Source organism: Propithecus coquereli, unplaced genomic scaffold (assembly GCF_000956105.1).
Source record: "Propithecus coquereli isolate 6110/MARCELLA unplaced genomic scaffold, Pcoq_1.0 Scaffold101, whole genome shotgun sequence".
Taxonomy (NCBI): domain Eukaryota; kingdom Metazoa; phylum Chordata; class Mammalia; order Primates; family Indriidae; genus Propithecus; species Propithecus coquereli.
Window position 1 is genome coordinate 3919929 of NW_012133970.1, and position 21595 is coordinate 3941523.

General features: G+C 39.9%; 1 protein-coding gene and 1 pseudogene across 1 annotated transcript in view; one reads left to right on the top strand and one right to left on the bottom strand.

The window, feature by feature from the left end:
* Nucleotides 1-21595, top strand: part of OPHN1 (oligophrenin 1) — a 427039-nt gene that overhangs the window by 179243 nt on the left and 226201 nt on the right. Inside the window, exon 2 of the mRNA XM_012642966.1 lies at nt 8782-8877. Within this exon, the coding sequence (XP_012498420.1) occupies nt 8782-8877 (96 nt within the window). The remainder of the gene's footprint in view (nt 1-8781; nt 8878-21595) is intronic.
* Nucleotides 16098-16625, bottom strand: LOC105809386 (annotated as a pseudogene).

A 21595-nucleotide genomic window follows, 5' to 3' on the forward strand; every position in this document is an offset into this window, starting at 1 on the left:
TATATATTTTTAGTTGTCTGATTAATTTCTTTCTATTTTTAGTAGAGACGGGGTCTCGCTCTTGCTCAGGCTGGTCTCGAACTCCTGAGCTCAAACAGTCCGCCGGCCTTGGCCTCCCAGAGAGCTAGGATTACAGGCGTGAGCCACCGCGCCTGGCCCTGCCAAATTTTTTGATAACATTTCTTTCTTTCCGTTTCTTTCTTTGTTTCTTATTTATTAACAGGGTCTTGCTTTGTCGCCCAGGGTGGAGTACAGTGGTGTGATCATAGTTCACTGCAGCCTTGAATCCTCCTGCCTCCCCCTCCGAGGAGTAGCGGGGACTACAGGCATGTGCCACCACACTTGGCTAATTTTTAATTTTTTTGTAGAGATGGGGTCTCACTATGTTGCCCAGGCCTGATAAAGTTTCTAATAACTGAATGCCTGGATCTTTTTTCTCACATTTCCAAGCAGTCAGCTCTAGCATTGAGGAACTTATCATCTTAGCCTGGGCTCCCCCGTAAAAGCAGGGGAGCTTGACACAGAGGCTTGTGAGCAGGTATAACAGTTTATGTGGGAGCAGGCGCGAAGGACAAAGGAGTGAAATGGGAAAGGAGAAAAAGCCAATTTTCGGACATTTTGTCAAGTTGGCCCATGCTTAGGCAACTAGTTTAATCCTGCCGGAACCTCTGAAGAGCTTTATGAAATATGACTGCCAGCTAGTCATCTGAGGACTGAAAGACTGCGGAGTTTATCCATCAGCTCCGTCGCCACCTGCGTTCGTTTGGCCCCAGGGTGTTAGGTCCTCCACACTTCCAAGTTGCGTGCGTGCGTGGGTGTGTGTGTGTGTGAAGTGGGTTCCTGCAGCACAGCATCAACGAAGCCATGGAGCAGGCAGTGAGAAGTATAGGGTGTGGGTTCAGGGAAAATTTGGTCTATTAGGCTGGTCAAAGTCTTAGAACTTATAACTACAATGACAGCAAGAGGAGAGGCCAAGAGGATGGCAGGGTTGTAAAAGGGGAGTCCTGTGCATGCAGTAATTTATTCTACAGTGAATTCAAATTTTGGTACAACTCTCATTTTTATGTCCCATCAAATTGTTCTGTCTTTCAGAGCCAGATCATTGAAGTTTCAAATTTGTTTAGGCTAGGAGCCTAAACTGAATTTTTCTCTCACGTTGGCTTCAGTGACAGCACTCCTTGCTGGCTGTCCACCTACCTGTTGGCCTCCTTTCTTGGGCTCCTTCCTAAGCTGCTCTCCTGTATAGTCCCAAAGTGGTGGTGGTCCCGAATTCTGTCCTCATTCTTTATCACTTCCACTCCCCTAGCTTCAACTTCATCTTTACACTAATGACTTCAGAGTTGAAATTCCCCAGCCCAGGTCCCTTTCCTGAGCTCCAGACCCCTAAATCAAACATCGTGCTGGCCATCACCCGGATGCCCCACTGTACCTTGAATTTATCAATTCCCCAACCCGTTCCTCCGCCTGTATACTCTGGGTTGATAGCTAGATCATCCATCTGATTGCTCATTAACTTCTCCTTCCTCCTCATCCCACACCATCAGTCACTGTCGTCTTTCTTTTGCCAAAACATCTCCTTGCCATTGCAATAGCAAAGGTGTAAATGTGTTTGAATGTATACCTTAACATTATTGCAGTAGTCTCCTGAGAGCTGTCAAGAATGATTTTCTACTCATCTATCAATCAATCACATTTTCTCATTCTTCTGCTTAAAAGCTTTTGATGGCTCTTTAGCCGTATGCCCAGATTCCTTAGTATTTTATACAGTGTTTCTTAAAGCCTGTTCTCAGTTTGGATTTCCAGCCTCATCTGCTACTATACTCACCTTGTTTCAGCTAGATTGAGCCTGCAGTTTCCTAACTACACAGTGGATGTGTGTGTGTGTGTGTGTGTGTGTATGTACATGTGTGCTGTTCTGTGCAATTTGTGGAGCTCCTACACAGTCCTTCAGAGCCCAGCTTAAATGTCCCTACTCAGTGAGGCTTTCCCTGAAACCCTCTTCCACTCTCAGTATTATTCATTCTACTGTGCTCTTCTATCACCTGGACCTTCCATTTCTTATCACACTGGATTACAAAGACTTGTTCACGTCTGTCTTCTCTTCTATATGCCCTGATATCTCTGAGGACATGAACGGTATCTTAACTGTTCTGCCTTCTGAGGACCCACACAGTACCTGACACTGAGTGTGCCTTTAGTGACTTTGTTTATTCATTTATTCAACAAGTATTTGATGAGTACTTGCTCTTTGTCAGGCATTATTTTAGGTCCTGGAGATACAGGGTCCTGGCTGTCATTGAGAATACAGTGTAGTGTTGGAGTAAGAAAAGATGGCTCACTCACATGGTTGGTGAGTTGGTCTTGATTGATGGAAGCAGATCATTTCCTCTTGATTTGAAATGAGCCTCTCACTTCAAGGAAATACCAATATTTGTTGTCAACAATAAATTTCAGGTTTTCAAGCAAAAACCGGAATTGTAGAAAACATGTATCCATCACTAAATGCTTTATAGCTTTCCAATATTTAGACTTTTATGATGAGATTGGTGATGATGTTAAGAATGTGTTTTTTATATTGAATAATGAAATGCATCAACATTTGGAAGATTTGTATAGCGTAGTGAACTAATATTTTACAAATGACCAGTGCATGATGTTACCAGGTCTCACATAGGTAAGAGATTCATACATGGGTAAAGATGCATTCAAAGTATAAGATATAGACCCATCGATTTTATTGGCAATAAAAACTGACATCATCTTCATCTTTGTACTGGCCTATAGTTTCCTCCTATAAAAAACAGATTAGTAGTAGTGCTTACCCCATAAGGTTGTTGTAAGGATTAAGTTATATAACATATGCAAAGTGTCTGGTCCTCTTTCCTCCTTTTCTTCATAAAAACTGCAGATTTAGCATGTTCAAGCATTGCCATTGCCAAATCTGGAGCTCAGAAGTGAAATTTGGCTCCTTCCTGGCCTGTCAGAAATCAAACTGTTCCACCAGGGTATGTCTGTAAATCCCTATGACATCCAAGATGTAGGTGATCTAGGATAAGATGATCTGAAGCCACTTTTAAGAGACTCAACCCCTCCAATGTGCTTTACCAGCTGCTCTTTGAGAGGATTTCATTTAACTGACCAAAGCTATTGCAATCATCTCTAGATAGGACACTTTTGGTGGAAGATGAAAGAAGGCATCTGAGAGAACCTGTAATTTTGTAAGGCCGCAGCTTTCACATGTTTTGGTCTTGGGACCCCTTTTACAATCTTAATAATTATTGAAGACTCCCAATAGCTGTTGTTTATGTGTATAGATATAATAGATATTCATCCATTAAAAATGATAGCTTTATTGAGATATAATTCACATAACATCACCTTTACAAAGTATACGGTTCAGTGACTTTTAGTATATTCACAGAGGTGTGTGTGCATCCACACCATTATTTTATTCAAGAACATTTTATTTATTTTATTAATTTTTCTTGAGACAGAGTCTCACTCTGTCGCCCCGGCTAGAATGTAGTGGCATCATCATAACTCACTGTAAGTAACCTCAAACTCCTGGGCTCAAGCGATCCTCCTGCCTCAGCCTCCTGAGTAGCTGGGACTACAGGCATGCGCCACCACGCCTGGCTAATTTTTGTATTTTTTGTAGAGATGGGGGTCTCGCTCTTGCTCAGGCCAGTCTCAAGCTTCTGAGCTCAAGTGATCCTCCTGCCTCGGCCTCCGAGAGTGCTAGGACTATAGGCACGAGCCACTGCGCCCCGGCCTATTCAAGAACATTTTTAATCATCGCAAAAACATCCATACCCGTTATCAGTCACTCTACATTCCTCCCTCTCCCAGTCCCCCCTCTCAGGGCCTCCCCCAATCACAATTTATCTCTACATGTTTGTCAGTTCTGGATATTTTATTTAAATTAATCATACAACACGTGATCTTTTGTGTCCAGCTTCTTTTACATAGCACAATATTTTCAAGTTTCATTTATGTTGTAGCATAAATCAGTATTTTATTACTTTCTGTGGGTTGAATGATATTTCATTTTATGCATATACCCCAGTTTGTTTATCCTTCAGTTGGTGGACATTTGAGTTGTATTCACTTTTTGGCTAACAAAAACACTGCTGTTATTAACATTTTGTGCAAGTTTTTGCAGGGACATATGTTTTCAATTCTTGTGGATATATATCTAGGAGTAGAATTGCTAGGTCACATGGAAACTCTGTGTTTAGCTTTTTGAGGAACTGACAAACTTTTCCATAGCTGCAGTATCTTTTTACATTCCCACCTGCAGAGCATGAGGGCTCCAGTTTCTACATATCGTTGCCATTGCTTGTCACTGCCCATATTTTTGACACCTACAATCTCCGTGAGTGTGAGGTAGTATGTCATTGTACCTTTGATTTGCATTTCCTTAATGCCTAATGATGTTCAACGCTTTTCATTTGCTTATTGGCCGTTTTTATTCTTCTTTAGAGAACTGTCTATTCAGATCCCCCCCCCTTTTTTTTTTATTAAGAAACTTTATTTTTTAGAACAGTTTTAGGTTCACAGCAACATTGAGTAGAAGGTATAGAGAGTTCCTCATATATCTCCAACACCTTCTCCCCGAAATCCTCCCCCAGTGTAAATATCCTGCATTAGAGTGGCACATTTGTTATAATCAATGAACGCACACTGACACATCATCACCACCTAAAATCCATAATTTACGTTAGAGTCCAGTCATATATTCTGTGGGTTTTGGCAACTGTATAATGACATGACTCTACTACTATAGTATTATACATTATAGTTTCACTGCCCTAAAAATCCTCTGTACTTCTTTTCTTCTTCTCTCCCTTCCTTTTAACCCCTAGCAACTGATGTTTTTATTGTCTCTGTAGTTTTACCTTTTCCTCAGCGTCATACAGTGCGAATCATATAGTATGTGAACTTTTCAGAATGGCTTCTTTCGCTTAGTAATGTGCATTTAAGTTTCCTCCATGTGTTTTGATGGCTTCATAGCTCACCTTTTTACACTGAATAATATTCCATTGTCTGGATGTACCACATATATTTATCCATTGTCTATCGAAGGACATCTTGATTGCTTCCAAGTCTCGGCAATTGTGAATAAGGCTTCTATAAACATCCACGCGGATATAAGTTTTCAGTTCATTTGAGTAAATACCAATGAATGTGATTACTGGATCATGTGGTAAGACTATGTTTAGTTTTGCCATCTATTGATCTTCTCTGGTGAGGTATATGCTCAGATCTTTTGCCTGTTATTTAATCAGGCTGTAATATGGCTTGGGTGTTTGGCCCCTCCAAATCTCATGTTCAAATCTGATCCTCAGTGTGGGAAGTAAGGCCTGGTGGGGGATGTTTTGGTCATGGGGGCAGATCCCTCATGAACGCCTTGGTGCCCTTCCCATGATGATAAGTTCTCACTTTATCAGTTCACGTGAGAGCTGGTTGTTTAAAGGAGCCTGGCACCACCTCCTCTCTTGCTCCTTCTATGGCCATCTGACACACCTGCTCCCCCTCTGCCTTCTGCCTTGATTGAAAGCTCCTTCAAGCCCTCACCAGAAGCAGATGCTGGTGCGATGCTTTTCTGCAGAATCGTGAGCCAAATAAACCTCTTCTCTTTGTTAATTACCCGGCCTCAGGTATTTCCTTTATGGCAATACAAAATAGACTAAGATAGGCTTTTTGTTCTCTTATTTTTGAGTTTTAAGAGTTCTTTGTATATTTTGTGTATCTATTGCAAATATTTTCTCATAGTCTTTGGCTTGTATTTTCTTAATATTGTCTTTCATTGGCCAGAAGTTTTGTCACTTATGCTTTTGATGTCATATCTAAGAAGGCTTTGACTAACCCAAGGTCATGAAAATTTATGCCTATTGTTTATTATGACAGTTTTATATTTCTAGCACATACATTTAAATCTATAATTCTCAAAAAAGTTAAGAATAGCTTTCTTAATCTCATTGTGGATTATTCATTGATAGTGTATAAAAATACTGTTTTTTTCCCCCTGAGACAGAGTCTTGCTCTGTTGCCAGGGCTAGAGTGCAGTGGCATCAGCCTAGCTCACAGCAACCTCAAACTCCTGGGCTCAAAGTAATTCTCCTGTCAGTAATTTTAATTTCCATTTTAATAATAGCTAATGAGGTTGAGCATCCTTTCATATACTTAATGTCTGGACATATTCTTTGGTGAAGTACCTATTAAGATCTATTGCCCATTTTTATTGGGCTATTCATTTTCTTATTATTGAACTTTGAGTATTGCATATATAGTGTAGATACAAGTCTTCTTTATTAATGAATATATATTAATATTTTGTAAGTATTTTCTCCTAGCCTCTAGTTTGTCTTTTTCAATTATTAGCAGTGTCTTCAGCAGAGCACTAGTTTTAAATTTTGATAAAGTCTAACTTTTTTTTGAGACAAGGTCTCTCTCTGTCACCTGAGCTAGAGTGCAGTGATGTCATCACAGCTCACTGCAGCCCTAAACTCTTGGGCTCAAGTGATCCTCCTGCCTCAGCCTCTCGAATAGCTGGGATTACAGGTACACGCCACCATGTCTGGCTAATTTTTCTACTTTTTGTAGAGATGGGGGTCTCACTCTTGCTCAGGGCTCTGGCTGGTCTCGAACTCCTGAGCTCAAGCAATCCTCCCGCTTCAGACTCCCAGAGTGCTAGGATTACAGGCGTGAGCCACCGCGCCCGACCATAAACCAAGTTTTTATTACTTTTTCAAATATTCTTTCCCCCACTTTTTGTCCTTGTCTGGAATTCTCATTATATGTCTAGTGTTAAACTTGATGGTGTCCCATAGGTCTCTGAGGCTCTGTTCATTGTTTTTTGTTCTTTCTTTTTTTTTCTTCCTGTTCTGTGTACTGAGTTATCTCAATTGACCTATCTTTAAGTTTATTCATTTTTTTTTTTTTTTTGAGACAGAGTCTTGCTCTGTTGCCCGGGCTAGAGTGCCATGGCGTCAGCCTGGCTCACAGCGACCTCAAACTCCTGGGCTCAAGCGATCCTCCTGCCTCAGCCTCCCAAGTAGCTGGGACTACAGGCATGTGCCACCATGCCCAGCTAATTTTTTATGTATGTATTTTTAGTTGTCCAGATCATTTCTTTCTATTTTTTTAGTAGAGACGGAGTCTCGCTCTTGCTCAGGCTGGTGTCGAACCCCTGACCTTGAGCGATCCACCTGCCTTGGCCTCCCAGAGTGCTAGGATTACAGGCGTGAGCCACCGTGCCCGGCCCTATTCATTTTTTCTTCTCTGCTGAAATCTACTCTTGAGCCCCTAGAAATGAATTTTTTTCATTTCAGTTATGTTACTTTTTGGCTGCAGAAATTTCAGTTGGTTCTTTTCATATTATTTCCATCGTTTTATTAATATTCGCTATTTCATGAGACATTGTTCTCAGTCTTTAGATTTTTAGACATAGATTCCTCAGCGTCAGTTTCTATTGATTACATTTTTTCTGGAAATGAGACATAGAGAAAATGGTAATAATGTTCTTGGCATATAATCTGTTTCAGACAAATGCCTGAACATGTTTTATTGTGTTTGTGCTTAACTGCGATAGCTTTTCATTTGAAGGCGTGGCTACTGTTGCTTGCCTTGTCTCCATTTATCTTAGCCTGAGAGTAAATACTCAGGCTCAGTAAGCCCATAGATTTGAAGGTGGAGGATGAGGATGAAACTAGGAGCAAAAGAAGAAATAGGAAAGGGAACCAAAGTAATCAACAAGGTTGAACTTTTCCTATAAGACAGGTTAGCTTAGTTGGTGCGAGCAGTGCTACTCAAACTTTAAAGAGCGCATACATGCCTATCACTTGTATAAAAATGCAATTTCTGATTTATTATGTCTAGGATGGGGCCTACAAATGTACATTTCCTTCAAACTCCCATGTAATGATCATGCTGCTGGCCCGAGAACCACTCTTAGAGTAGCAAGGGTCACAAGAGTCTGGCCGGATCTCTTGGGGAAGGACATCTTTTAAAAATTTTAATGAAGATAACTTATCAAAAGTGTAGCTCAAAGTGACTTAATTTTATACCATCATTAAATTTTATATACTAAAACTGAAAATCACTGACCAAAAATCAAAGCATTTGTCTAGCCATGCTACACTCATTTTTTTCATTCATTGCTTTCTTAGGTCTCTTCATAAATACTCTGTGAACAAGTTAAATCTCTTCCTTTGGCCAAAGGTTGACATGCTGCCATCTGGTTAAGATGTAGAATGTCCAGGTTGTATCTGTGTTGTCATGGAAAGGGCCTTGCAGAAGCCACTTGGTTTCTATTTCCTCCTTTGCCAGCTACCTCTGGAACTTGAGCTCCACATTTATAAAATGGAGCTAATTCTTTCTTTGTGTAATGATTGCGGATATGTTTTTGGTGAGAAAGCATGTAGTATATTGCCCATAATGAGGGCTCAGTAAATGCTTAAGGAGACCCTCTTAAGAGTGCAACTAAGTCATTTCAGAGTTTCCAGGCTTTGTAGAACAGGTCAGAAAGGAGAGGGATTGAGGATAAAAACATGTCCCATAACTTGTAAGAAGGACATCACTAAACTTTAACTTGTGATTTTAATTCAAACTTTTTTTTTTTACTGAAAGTCTGATATTTTGTTTAACTTCATTAAATGCAAGCTGCTACCTGCTGCGAGCAATTCTGTTTGCTCTTCTCCTATCTACTGTAACAGATGGGAGGAAATAGGTCAAAGGCTAGCAGTGTTGACCACTTCTCTTGTTCCCCTTCCTTTACAGATTACTCCTCTGCTGTTCAGAAATTTTCCCAGACACTGCAGTCATTTCAGTTCGATTTCATTGGAGACACTCTGACTGATGATGAGATTAACATCGGTAAGTCTATTTATATGTGGCCAAGTGCCTCTCGAGGCAGGCCTGAGACCACGTAGCCTTTTTGGTTTGTGGGTACAGAGCATCTGGACATCTTCATCCCCCATAGTCCAGTGCCAAGCCCCCGGGAGGCTGCTTAGGAAGGATAAGGAAACATGGCCTGTCAGTCCCATTTCCCCCTCACACAAGAGCAATCAATAGTTTATCCCTTAAACTTCCACTGAGGCCTTTGACTCAGTCAGTCTGCTGGGGAACTTTTCATTAAAGCATCTAATACATGAAAATAGATTTTTTTTTGGTTTATTTTGCAAAATGATTTTGCAGTAAGATTCTTCTAAGGAACAAATTCCCCTAGAAGGTTTAAAGTTAACATTTATATGTATAACTTTTTAGATAATAGGTTTGCCTTCTCCTTTGGGAATTGGACTTAACAACTCACTCTTAGCTGTGTAATCTTGGACAAGATATTTTCCCTCTCTGTGCTCAGTCTTGTCCTCTGTAAAATGGGGTAAATGGGGTAACTGTCTCTCTGTAAAGGATGTTGTTAATATAAAAGGAATGTTGAACAGTGGAAGTAAAAAGAACTTTGTGTTTGTATTAGTTGTTATGATGTTAAAGCAGGGGTTGACAAACTGTGGCCCTTGAGTCAATTCCAGACCACCACCTGTTTTTGTACATAAAGTTTTATTGGTACATAGCTACTCTTATTCATTTAAGTATTGTCTATGGATGGTTCTGTGGCACAACAGCAACATTGAATAATAGTGACAGAAACTGGATGGCCCTCAAAGCCTAAAATATATACCGTCAGGCTGTTGAAGGAAAAGTTTGCTGACTCTTGAGTTAAAGAGTTAGTTTAAAGCATTTGCTGGATGAGAACATTGAATTACATAACTATTAGAGCATATTACATATGCTCTAATGTTACTGGAACAAGTTTGGTAACACATTTATGTTTATAAGCCCCAGAACTAAATTACAACAATGTATTATTACTAACGGTGGCTATCGTAGCATATTTGAATAATGCATAAAAGTATAAAATTACCTGTGCTAATAAGATATTTCTGAACACAAGAAGTATATTGGACATACTGGTATATTATCTTTTAAGTCTTTTCCTCTACATGTACCTATTTTCCTTTGTATACAGTTTAGTTCATACTAAATACATAATTTCTTTTTTTTAGCCTAAGATTTTATCATGTACATTTTCCATGTCATTTGAAATTCTTTTCATGGGGGTAATGGGAGGGCATTGTTTTATCCACTACTGTTTCCCCAGCACATAAAGGAATGCCTGGTATATAGTAGATGTTTACTATATTTTGCTAAATCAATGAATAATGGATGCATTTGAATTTCATTATTGTAGGAGCTATATGTTATTTAATACTTAATGATCTTTGGAAATTTAGCTTATTTCCAGTTTTTCACTATTGTAAATACTACTGTAATGAGTATTTTTATGAGATTAAGATTGATGAGTGTTTTGGGTAAATGTCTGTAACTAATGAGGCAGATATTTGTGTTTTGATTATTTCTTTATTTACTCAATTTCATTTGACTCTGGCAAATCTATCCTGGTCCAAATGCATGCTAAAAGTTAACATGCTCTGGAATGAAATAGCCCAAGTTTGAACCCTACCTCTATAGCTTAGTAGCTCTGTAACCTTGGCCAGTGACTTCACCTCTCTCGTTATTTTTCTCATCTTGTAAAATAGAGGTTAGATAATTGATGCCCAGTGTGCACAGTGTCTAAATAAATGTTACTTATTTCAACATTGTTAATTTAAGCTTTCATTTCTTTGTACTTCTTTCTTGAAATAACTGCTACCTGCCGATTAACACATTGCCTGCCATGTGAGTTGTATTTAACTCAGGCTAGTTTTGAGCCCAGGGCCTTGTGAAGAAAAACTCTGCAGTTGGTTCATGAAAATCTTACTTGTTGATGTTCTTATTGTTACAATTAATATCGACAATTTAATTCTAAAAATGTGGATTGTGTTGCATCTAACTCACACACAGAAAAGAATAAAAAATAACAAATTACAAAGGATTGTTTTGCTTTAATAAAACACTGTGGCCCCAGGGAAAAGTTTTTTTTTTTTTTTTCTAGTGTGGCAGTCACTGTGTTGTTAATTGATGACTTTGAAGATGTGGAAATAAATGGCACATGGAATTTCATAAATGCTTTCTTTTTCTGCTAGAAGGGTCTGAGTTTGAACAGGTTCCATTTGCCCCAAAGCCAACCAACAGAGCTGAGACCTTTCCCATATCATCCTTTATGTTGAGCTTTGTGCTTCAGCTTTCTTACCCCATAAACTTCACCACAAATGTCAACTAGTGCTATGCATGGAAATGAGGGTGTGTGAGCTTGAGCATAATGATTTACAAAGAAAAATAAAAATGACTCCCTGGTGCTGCCAGGTTCCTGTGGGTGGCTGGGCTCCATGAGAGCTGCTGGCTGTGACATCGTTGCTTCTTAATGTATGATTTACAATAACTCTTTTAACTCAGTGACCATTTGCCTGCCAACTTCAGAAGCTCCTAGTTATCATTTGTCCATTGTTTTGAGGGATGCCGACTCAATGAAGTGACTTTTATTAATGGAGACTGAAGAGACGTTTTGAAAATTCATTGGCCTGTCATGGTCATTGTCCTTGTTGAATCTGTCATTTTGAAAGCCGAGATTTATAGTGGTAATGAGAGGAAGAGCCAGTGCTCCAACAGCTGAGGCTGAGGTTCTTTGGAGGCTTTGAGAAAAACTCTTGGGGACCCTACTGGGAAGCTATTGTTGGAAAGAGCAACAGCTTTGGAAGCTGAGACAGCTGAGTGTGCCATGCCCTCCAATTGCCAATACTACTGGCTCTGAATCAGTACGTCTTCTGTTTCATTGGAAAAAATGGTAAAAGTACAGTTAGGATGGAATTTTCGGTTGTGCTTTTTTTGGATTTCATATTACATGTGCAGAGGGCTTTTCCGTAATGGATTTTTCATTATGGCTCCAAGAAATAACTCAGCATTAACCCCACTGTAGGTACCAGTTATCTAGCAGAGAAGACAGTGAATGCTAGAGCATGTGCAGAAAGACTGAGGACTCTCTGAGGAGTTTCTTTCTTTGATGATCAGCTCTAGGATCTACTATGAACAGTCTGTACAGTGGGGACAAGTGGGAGGGGGTATCTTCCTGACCCAACCACGACATTTGTCGCTGCTTCAGAGCAAGATATCTATGCCTTCAATTTGCATTGCCTGGGCTTTTCCCTACCTCTGGTTCGGTAACCAAAGGAAATCCCAGGTGTTTAGGGAGTCTTGTGTCTGCTTCAGATTTGAGGTTTATCTTGTAGCTATGGGAGCTTGGCGAGGTTACTTGAGCTCGTTGAGCCTCTTTTCCTCATCTGTAAAGTAGAGGAAGTATAATCTACCCCAGAAGGTTGTGAGGAGGAATCAGAAAATACATATATCAGAGATTATATGTAAATGATTTAGCTCAGTGTCTGGCATTAGCTGGTGGTCAATAACTCATAATTGTTATTGATCCTCCTGGGAATGTGGCAGAAACTAATTTGTGGAAAATGGTGTTGCTTTGAAATTGTATTTCCCAAATTAACAAAAAGAAAATGTAGAATCATAAAATGTCCATGTTGGCAGGGATATTCAAGAGTACTTAGTTCATTTATTTCTCATATAGCTTCACAGCAGAGTCACCTGGGGATGTTGTTGATCCAGAGGACCCATCATAGGCCCAAAGAACCAGAATCTCTGTGGCATACAGCCCTGGGCCCTGATTTCTACATAGTTATCATAACACTGGTGAGCATTTTGAAACCCCAGGGCACATCTCAGGCTTTTTCAAACTGTGCTCCTTGGTTCATCAGTGTTTCCCATCCGGCTTCCATATGAGAATTTGCTTGAATAATGAGATTTGACGGTTAGGAGAGGAAAACGGCTGAAACTTTTAGAGTGTTACCAAATAGCAGGTATCATTCGAAGCACTTTATGTAAGTTAATGGGGGGGCTAGAGAGAAAATACTAAGCTAGTTCACTCCTCAAATTCAGCAAATGGGGAAACAGATTTGGAGGTGGATAATGAGTTTTTAATTTTCATGCAGCTAGATAGTGCCATGTTTACTCCTAGAACCTGTGTCTCATAAAGCCCAATTGATTCATTCAATAAAATTTTATTGAGCACCTGCTATCAAGCCTGTCCTCAGGGAACTTCCATTCATGTAAGTTTTAAGAACTATAGGCAAAAGACTTCTGTATCATCACACTACCAAGAGCTAGGAAGAATAATGTTTCCGTCATAGGCTTCAGAGAATTTACTTATCCCTGATATGTATGTTTGGTCATTAGTAAATAGTTACAGAGTGTCCACTAAATGCTGTAGTCTGGGCATTCAGAAACAGAAGACACATGTCCTTGCCTTCAAGGAGCTCACAGTCTGTGGAAGGAGGCAGATGAATAAACAGACAATTGCAACACAATGTGATAAGTACTATGGTAGAGGCAGGCACATAGTAGTGCCTGATTCAGATTGGGATGTGTGCGTGTCTGTTTGAGGCCAGCGTGATAGGGAGAATAAACGAGGAAGGCTTCTCAGAGTAGTGATATCTGAGTCAGGTCCAGGGCTAGGGGGAGGCAAATGAGGTGGCTAGGTCTCAGATTTAAGGAGGCACTTATGCTCAGGTTTTTGCAGGTGTGGGTTCACACCTGGAGTGAATATGTCTCCTTAAAGTTTGCAGCCCAGGTGCCTCTCTTGCCTCATCCCTGTACTGGTCCCGATCTGAGTTGAATTTCTGAAAAATGAGTGAGATCTAGGAAAAGACAGGCAGAGAAAACAAATATACAAAGGCACATGTGAGGGGAATGAGATTATTTTTCTTGAAACTGGGAGTAATTGAATGTGACCGGAAAGAGTGGAGCAGATTTAGACAGAAGCCAGGAAAGGTGTTTAAGGGCTAAATTAGAGTCTCAGGTGATGAAAAGAAGCAAAGTTAGCTGAATATAGGATGGCATCTGAAACTGTCTCAATGACTTAGTAATGGTGGCAGGTTTGTTGCAAACAGAAAAAGTACCAGAATATCTGATTTTTCACCAGAAGGAAATATCCAGATATTTTATGCACAATGTCTCTTTTTAAGTGTTAGAAATTAAGTCAAATTTAAAACACCATGCAGGCCCGCTAAAACACGTTGGACAAATATAGGCAGCCAGTGGGTTTGTGACACCAGTTTAGATAGCGAAGAGCCTCGGATACTTCATGAAAGAATTTGCATTGTATCCTGCAGCTTATCGGGAGTAATACACAGATGGGAAGAAATCATGGAGAACTCAGGCATATTTCCTTAATCTTAAAAACCTGGGGGATTATTTGGTGGGGTTCATTGGAGAGTCTCATGTTAACCTTGAATTTCAGTCTTGTCATCTCCAGAGCTGTATCTTCTCTAGAAGGTGGCACCCATCAGGTTTTAGCAGGTTTTTTTTTTTTCTTATGCTTGGGGGGGAAAGGCAATTTTTCTAAATCTCAGAGTTTAAATTATATGTCTACTCCAGTCATCCTAACATATTTGAAGAAACTACTTTGCAGACCATAAAGATTGATGTAAGGTCAAACTTGCAGATAGAAAGTTCCATCAGGCATCTATTACTGATTTTTGGGAGGTAAGCGTGCACATAAAGTTCAACATTGTCAGCACCCTCCCCCAACTTTAGTTCCAATGTGAATATTATTCATTGCTGAACAATTCACGGCAGACCATAAACCTCTTGATTGGGATGAAAAAGGGTCTAAGAAGTTAGTCTATTGAGGACTCTTGTTGGCGACCTTCTGTAAAACTAGTTGAACCATCTGTTGAGAGGTGGTGGCAAAGATTAATTGTTTTAGGGTCTTGTAGATGAGGCATCTTAAAAGAAAGATGGCTAAAGTCGAAATAGGAAAATATTAATATAAAAGGTTGTGTTAGGGAGTCAGGAGTAGCACTCTGGGAGGTTGAAGTGGGAGGATTGCTTGAGCTCAGGAGTTCGAGACCAGCCTGGGCAACATAGTGAGGTCATGCATGAACTGAATATTTTTCCAGACTTCCTTAGTTCAGGCATTGGCTTTTTTGGGGACATTCTAGCCCAATGCATGGTCTGCTGTGGTGGCATGCCCTTGGAGGTTTATATCAAGTTGTTAGACTTTAGTTCACAGAAATTTTTTTTAGATCTTGAGGAAAAGAGCAAATAAAAGACACTCTGGAGTCCCTATAGGGATCTGGGCATTGAAATTTTAGTTCTCTATGATTCCACTTCAGATAAGAAGGGGAAAATTGGAAGGGTTAATTTGGAGGATTGTAGCCAGATATTGAAGGAAATGGGAAGAATAGAAAATTTAGTAAGTATGTATCATTTGGACAAAGTAACAGGATCCAGTCCAATTTACCAGGGAACAAGAGGAAGTGAATTAAATATCAACCCGATAAGTTTGCACACTCATTGGTTACTGACAACTAACAGGAGGTGAAAAATAGCTTAAAGACAAAGGAATAAGGGAAAACTTTGATAACCAAAAAGGGTGTGGTATAAACAATGCATTGTTTTCCAGTGAAACACAACGAAATTCTCTTCTTTTGATTAAAGTTAATCTCAAAGAAAGATTATTCTTCATAAAAAAATAAAATAAGGCTGGTCTTACTACATATGGTCTCATTTACTTACATAGTTACAGCAAGGATGACAACTTACCATATGGGTCTTTTAAAACAAATTTATTTATTTTTTAATCTCAATAGATTTTTTTTTGACCAGCAGCATCCATTTATTGGACAATTCTAGGTTCTTTCCTAATAAGATACCATTGGTTGCTTTATTCAGGTATCTGAACACTCCACACAGTTAGGGGCGGAGGGAAGGGAAAGAGATAGGCACAACTTAAGGACACAGGGATGTCATAAGAAATGCACTATAATCCATTTTTTTTTTTTACTTTTTTGTTAAACAGAAAACCTTTATAATTAATATCCCACTCATAAGTAATAGTGGGCTAGAAAAAGTTGCTTGTTTTTAATCTGGCACTTATGTATATCTTCTCATTTCACATGTACAGTTTATTGGGCAACACTATTGTCTACCAGCAGCATAGTAAAAACAAACATCAGAAGTAAAAGTATTAAGAAAGAAAAGTACTAACAAAAGGAGGCCCAGAAAGACGGCTTCCGGAGGGCAGGGGGGCCTGGGCTTCAGTAGAAGCATACCGTGTGCAGGAGGGCCCGGCCACTCTTCTCCTCCAACTTCTGCAGCAGCTCAGCGATGTCGTTATCCATGTCTTCCAAGCGCTGGACAGATCGGCAGATGTCACAGATGACGAACGCCCCCAGGGTCGCCTCTTCCTGGTTGTCTGGGATGTCCACGTTGACCACGTGGACTGGCTTGCAGGTCTCCTGTTCTCTGGAATTCAGATCTTCCACCACCTGGTCGAAGACTCTCTCGTCACAAGTGAGGATCAGATCGAACTGATCTTTGCAGTCCTGGAACCTCTCTGGCCGCGGCTTGATTCTCTTATTTCTGGCCAACATATACAAAATGCCATTGCGTGTATAGAGTCCTTTGTCCTTTCTAACCAGATCGTTGTACATCTCATCATACGTGGTGTTGAAATCATAAACATTTGGCTTGTCGGGTGAGGGTCCTGGAAGCTTCACGTGACTTCCTGTTCCAAAGGACCGAACGTTGAATCCTCGCTTGCTGAGGATGTTGTGCGCCTCCATGCTCCGATTCTGGTTGCTGGAGCACACCACCGCCAACTGCAGAGGTGGCGACATCACAGCGGCTGCTTCCTTGCTCTGCATCTCGGACTACTTCTCCGACTACTTCTCCGACCACTTCTCCGACTTCTTCACGGCGGCTCCTCAACCGGTGCAAGATGGCGCCTGGAAGTCAGCTACCCGTAGCGTGCGTAGCGTGCGTAGCGTGCATAGCGTGCATAACGTGCATAACGTGCATAACGTGCGTAACGTGAGGTGCCGCAGCCAGGCCCCGCCCCTCCGGCTTCTGGGCCAGATCGGTTGCTGCCAACCGAAGGCAGTAGCCGAGGTGCGCTGCTGAGACCCCGCTCTGCGCAGGCGCTGCCTGGCGGCCGAGCGACATGCCCCTGCGTCCTGGCGTCCTATTTCAATAGATTTAGGGGATACAAGTTGAATTCCATTACATGTATATATTGTGTAGTGGTGAAGTCTGGGCTTCGAGTGTGCCCATCACCCAGAATAGTGCATGTTGTACCCAGTAGGTAAGTTTTCATCCTTCACGTCTCCCATCCTTCCCTCTATTAAGTCACCAGTGTCCACTATACCACTCTGTGTGTTCTTGTACGGCCATAGCGCCTCAGCTGATAAGTGAAAATATGTGGCCTTTATTTTTCCGTTCTTAATTCACTTAATGACCTCTAGTTCTGTCCATGTTGCTGCAAAACACATGATTTTATTTTTCCTTATGGCTGAGTAGTACTTCATGGTGTGTGTGTGTGTGTGTGTATACACACACACACACACACCCCACATTATCTGCCCATTGGTTGATTGGCACTTAGGTTGATTTCATATCTTTGCCATTGTGAATTGCGCCGTGCTAAACATACTAGTGCAGGTATCTTTTTGATAGAATGATTTCTTTTCTTTTGGCAAGATATCCAGTAGTGGGATTGCAGGATCTCGTCGTATGTCCACTTTGAGTTCTTTGAGAAATCTCCACACTGATTTCCATAGAGGTTATGCTAATTTACATTCCCACCAACAGCCTATATGCATGGGTCTTTATAAGTTTGCTTCGCTGAAAGTTTTCATAAGGAATCTCAGGTTGGATTTTGAAAAATCTCTTTAGCCTCAGAAACTGGTATCTGTAAGTTTTGGCGAATTCAGCTCTTCTCAAGGTTTCCAAAATATCCTAAGGTTTCTGGACCTGATAGGAAGATACTATCCTTACCTATAAGGCTGGAAACTCTGTAAGCCAGATACCAGGCCAATTTTCCCAAGAGGGCTTTGTATACATTGGATCCACGCTGTCAACTGTAGTTCCTTAGAAGTGGTCATATCTAATTCAATTAGCATCATTTTCAGATATGTCATTCTAGGGGAGGCCTTGGTTGTTTAATCAATGTTTGTAATCCTGTCGTTGTAGCAAAGAGGACAGATTCTTATTCGGCCTATGAAAATATTAATACTTACATTGCCATGGAAATAAGAATATTTAGTAAGAGTTTCTGAATCCTGGAGGGGATTTGGAAGAGAGACTGTCATTTATGAATGTTTCATTTCAGTTTACAAAGATAATTTAGTAATTGGCATGAGTTATAGGTAGCTTACAAAATAAGAGAAATTGGTTTTGTGTGTATCCAAACAATGGAAAATTAAATCATCAGTAATACTCCAAACGAATCCCACAATCATCTTTCATCAGTTCATTCAGTACTATGTAATTCTTGTTCTGCTTATGTTGAATTAGCAGTCTTATGAACCCAGCTCGTTTCTGATTAGAGTTCTCAACATCCATACTCATTCACTGGTATGGTCTTAAAGTTCTTCATATGATGTCTTCAGAAGCCTGTACACAAAACTACGTGTTGTAGTTGTCCTCTTCCATGGGGTTCTGAAAAAGTTCCTCTTGTCTCTTGTTAAAAATGAAGCAGTCTGGCCTATAGCTAATTGTAAATGTATATAGAGAAGCATCAGATTTAAACATAAACTACAGATGAGAAAAGACTTAAAATGCCTGTGGCTAAGTTACTAGTGATCATTTTCAAAAATGGAAGTTCTGATGAAGTTTCATTATAAGAATAATAATGTAACTGAAAAGGACATGTGGCTTCAGGGACATACAGAACAAGAGAAATGTCAATCCAAAAAAAGTTTTTATCAGAAATCTGTAAACATTACAATTAACCCCGTTTTCAGAGAAGAGTAATATCAGAGATATTACATTTAATTTATAAAATGAACACAAGATTTATAAAGAAAAAAAATCTTCAGATATAGTAGCTAATTCCAAATTAAAGAAACAAAGTTACACCAAGTTAACATTTAAAAACTAGCTGATATTAAGATTGATGACGCTGTACTGTTGTCTAATATCAATCAGGTGAGGTAGCGTGTACATTGATGATTCTTTAAGAACTTCCTATATAATATATAATTTCTGAAATAGATATTTATCTTAGGAAAGTGTAAACATCTTTTTTTGACAGTGCTTCCTATCCAACTCAGATGATTAAACCAAAAGCACCAAAACTACGCATTGGACAGTTAAGGATGTGATTGATTTTAGGCTGTTACCATAGGGAGAATCTTCATTACTGAGGAACATCTCAAAGGAAAGGAAGGAAACTTTGGGTGTTATAGAGGGAAGGTAAAGAAGTCTTATGAGAGTGGTGAGAAACGTCAGAGATGGGTCTCATGTGTGAGGGAAGGGTGGTCTTTTGCAGTGTAACCATTTTTCAGAACACAAAAGGGTGAGGGACTTCTTAACAGTAGATGCTTTTCTGGAGCTCATTGCTCAGTTCCACATTGTCAGTGGTCTAAGATTCACAAAGTGGGGCATAACTCAGAGTGCTTTCAGAGCTCTCAGGCCCTCTGAGGTCCCCCAGGGGCATTTGACAGAAGATGGTGTCCATGCGGAGTGAGGAGACTGCTAGTCATCAGTGTCGCCCTCTCATATTCGCATGGACTTTTTGTGCCCTCCTGCCACGTTTCCCACGTGACTGATCTGGAGACTAACTGCTGGTTAGGTGCCAGCCAGGGTCAAGTAAGCGGCACAAAATGATCCGAAGACATCCCTGCATATTGATGTTGAGATTGAGTAAAGTGAGTGTCAGTTTCTCAGGAGCATCCTTTGACATACCCAGGTTTCAAGCCTGTCTGCTGTTCCCTCCTCCTTCATCATAAAGGTCTCTCCGGTAAAGGTCTCACTGACGCCACTAATCTTTCACTTTGAGCTCTTCCCTCTATCCTGCCCCTGTCACCATATATCCACAGTAATAACCCTTCTAACACCTTGGCAAATGTTTCTTCGTGGGGAGATAGCAGGATTTAGCCGCATGGTCTTAGATTTGGCTGGACCTGAGTTCGGACTCTGTCCTGTCCATTTATTAGTTGTGTGATCTTAGGATATTTGCTTTTTAAAAAATTAAAAATTTGGTTTATCAGTATCTTTGCAATTATAATATAAACATACTTTATTATAAAAATATGGAAAACAGAGAAAAAAAGAATATTATTAGCCGTCATTTGCTGAGCACTCACCATGTACAAAATGCTTTGCATACATTATCTAATTCTTAGAGCAATTTTTTTCCCCTCAGGAGTTGGAGAAGGAAAACGAATTATTATATGTACTATTTCTCAAATGTATTTGAATACATTAGTGCCATTTTAAGGAGGTAGACTGAGGCTCAGGGAGGTTAGGAAGCTTGTTCAGGGTCACATAGCTTAAGTGAGATTTTAAATCAGTTCATCTTGACTCTAAAAGTTTATACATTTATGCTTTCCACAAACGACCACAATTATTTTGACGTGTTAACTTCCTGCCCTTTTTTCAGTCTAAAGCTAAATTTTCTGTACATAGTTGCAATCCTATGTACATTTTTCCTATACCAGCTTTTGTATTCTGCTTTTTTAATCTAATGTGACACCACAGGCGTCTTGCTGTGTTTGTAAACTCTTATGTAATGCTTCTTTTTAATAGCTGTAATAATAGTTCATTAACTGGATATATGTAATAATTCTTCAATTATTGGACACTTTTAGTTTTCAATTATTCATTGTCATTAATAATGTCGAATGCCTACTTTTGGAAATAACGTTTTATCCGCCTGTATTCAGGATTATTTTTTAGACACGGTTTCCTAGAATGGAATTTCCTGGGTAAAAAGATTATAAAGAATTTTAACCTTTTTGATCCATATTGTGAGCTTTAATAGGAAATTTACAATGCTTTTGGAAGACAGTGCATAACAGTGTTAGGAAATTTACTTGACTTTGGCGAACCTCAGTCTTCTCATCACTAAAATTGTTATGATGAGTGATACAAGAACTGAGGAGCATCTATCCTATTTCCTTTCCCTTCTCGCTTTTCTTACCTTTTTGTAATTTCTCCCTTGAAATTTTCTAGGGATAATTAACTCTTGCTGGGTTCTTTCTTTTATGTTCTGGGACTGGTTGATGTTATTGAAGAATGTCGCGGTCAGTTTTCTAAAGCATGCTTGGTTTTGGTGGTGGGGGGGGCAGGTAATGTTGTTGGTGATTATTATGCAGGCCTGTTTTCTCCATTTTCTGAGCCAATTTTCTTAGTCATCATTCCTCTTATCTGAAGAGAGGGCAAAAGCCTCCTCTTTAATGACTTCCTGTTCTTTAATGACTATTCTCTCCCATAGTACTCTAATGGACAGCCTGATCTTGCAAAGGTTCTTATTTTTTCTCCGTTAGTTCTAGAGAGCCATTTGCAGGGTTTGCTCTCAGAAGCTGCTGTAATTATCCATGATATTTGGTTAAAAATATATCATTAAGGCCAGGCGTGGTGGCTCATGCCTGTAATCCTAGCACTCTGGGAGGCCGAGGCGGGTGGATCGTTCAAGGTCAGGAGTTTGAGACCAGCCTGAGCAAGAGCAAGACCTCGTCTTTACTAAAAAATAGAAAGAAATAATCTGGACAACTAAAATGAGGAAAGAAGGATATGATAATTCAAAGATACA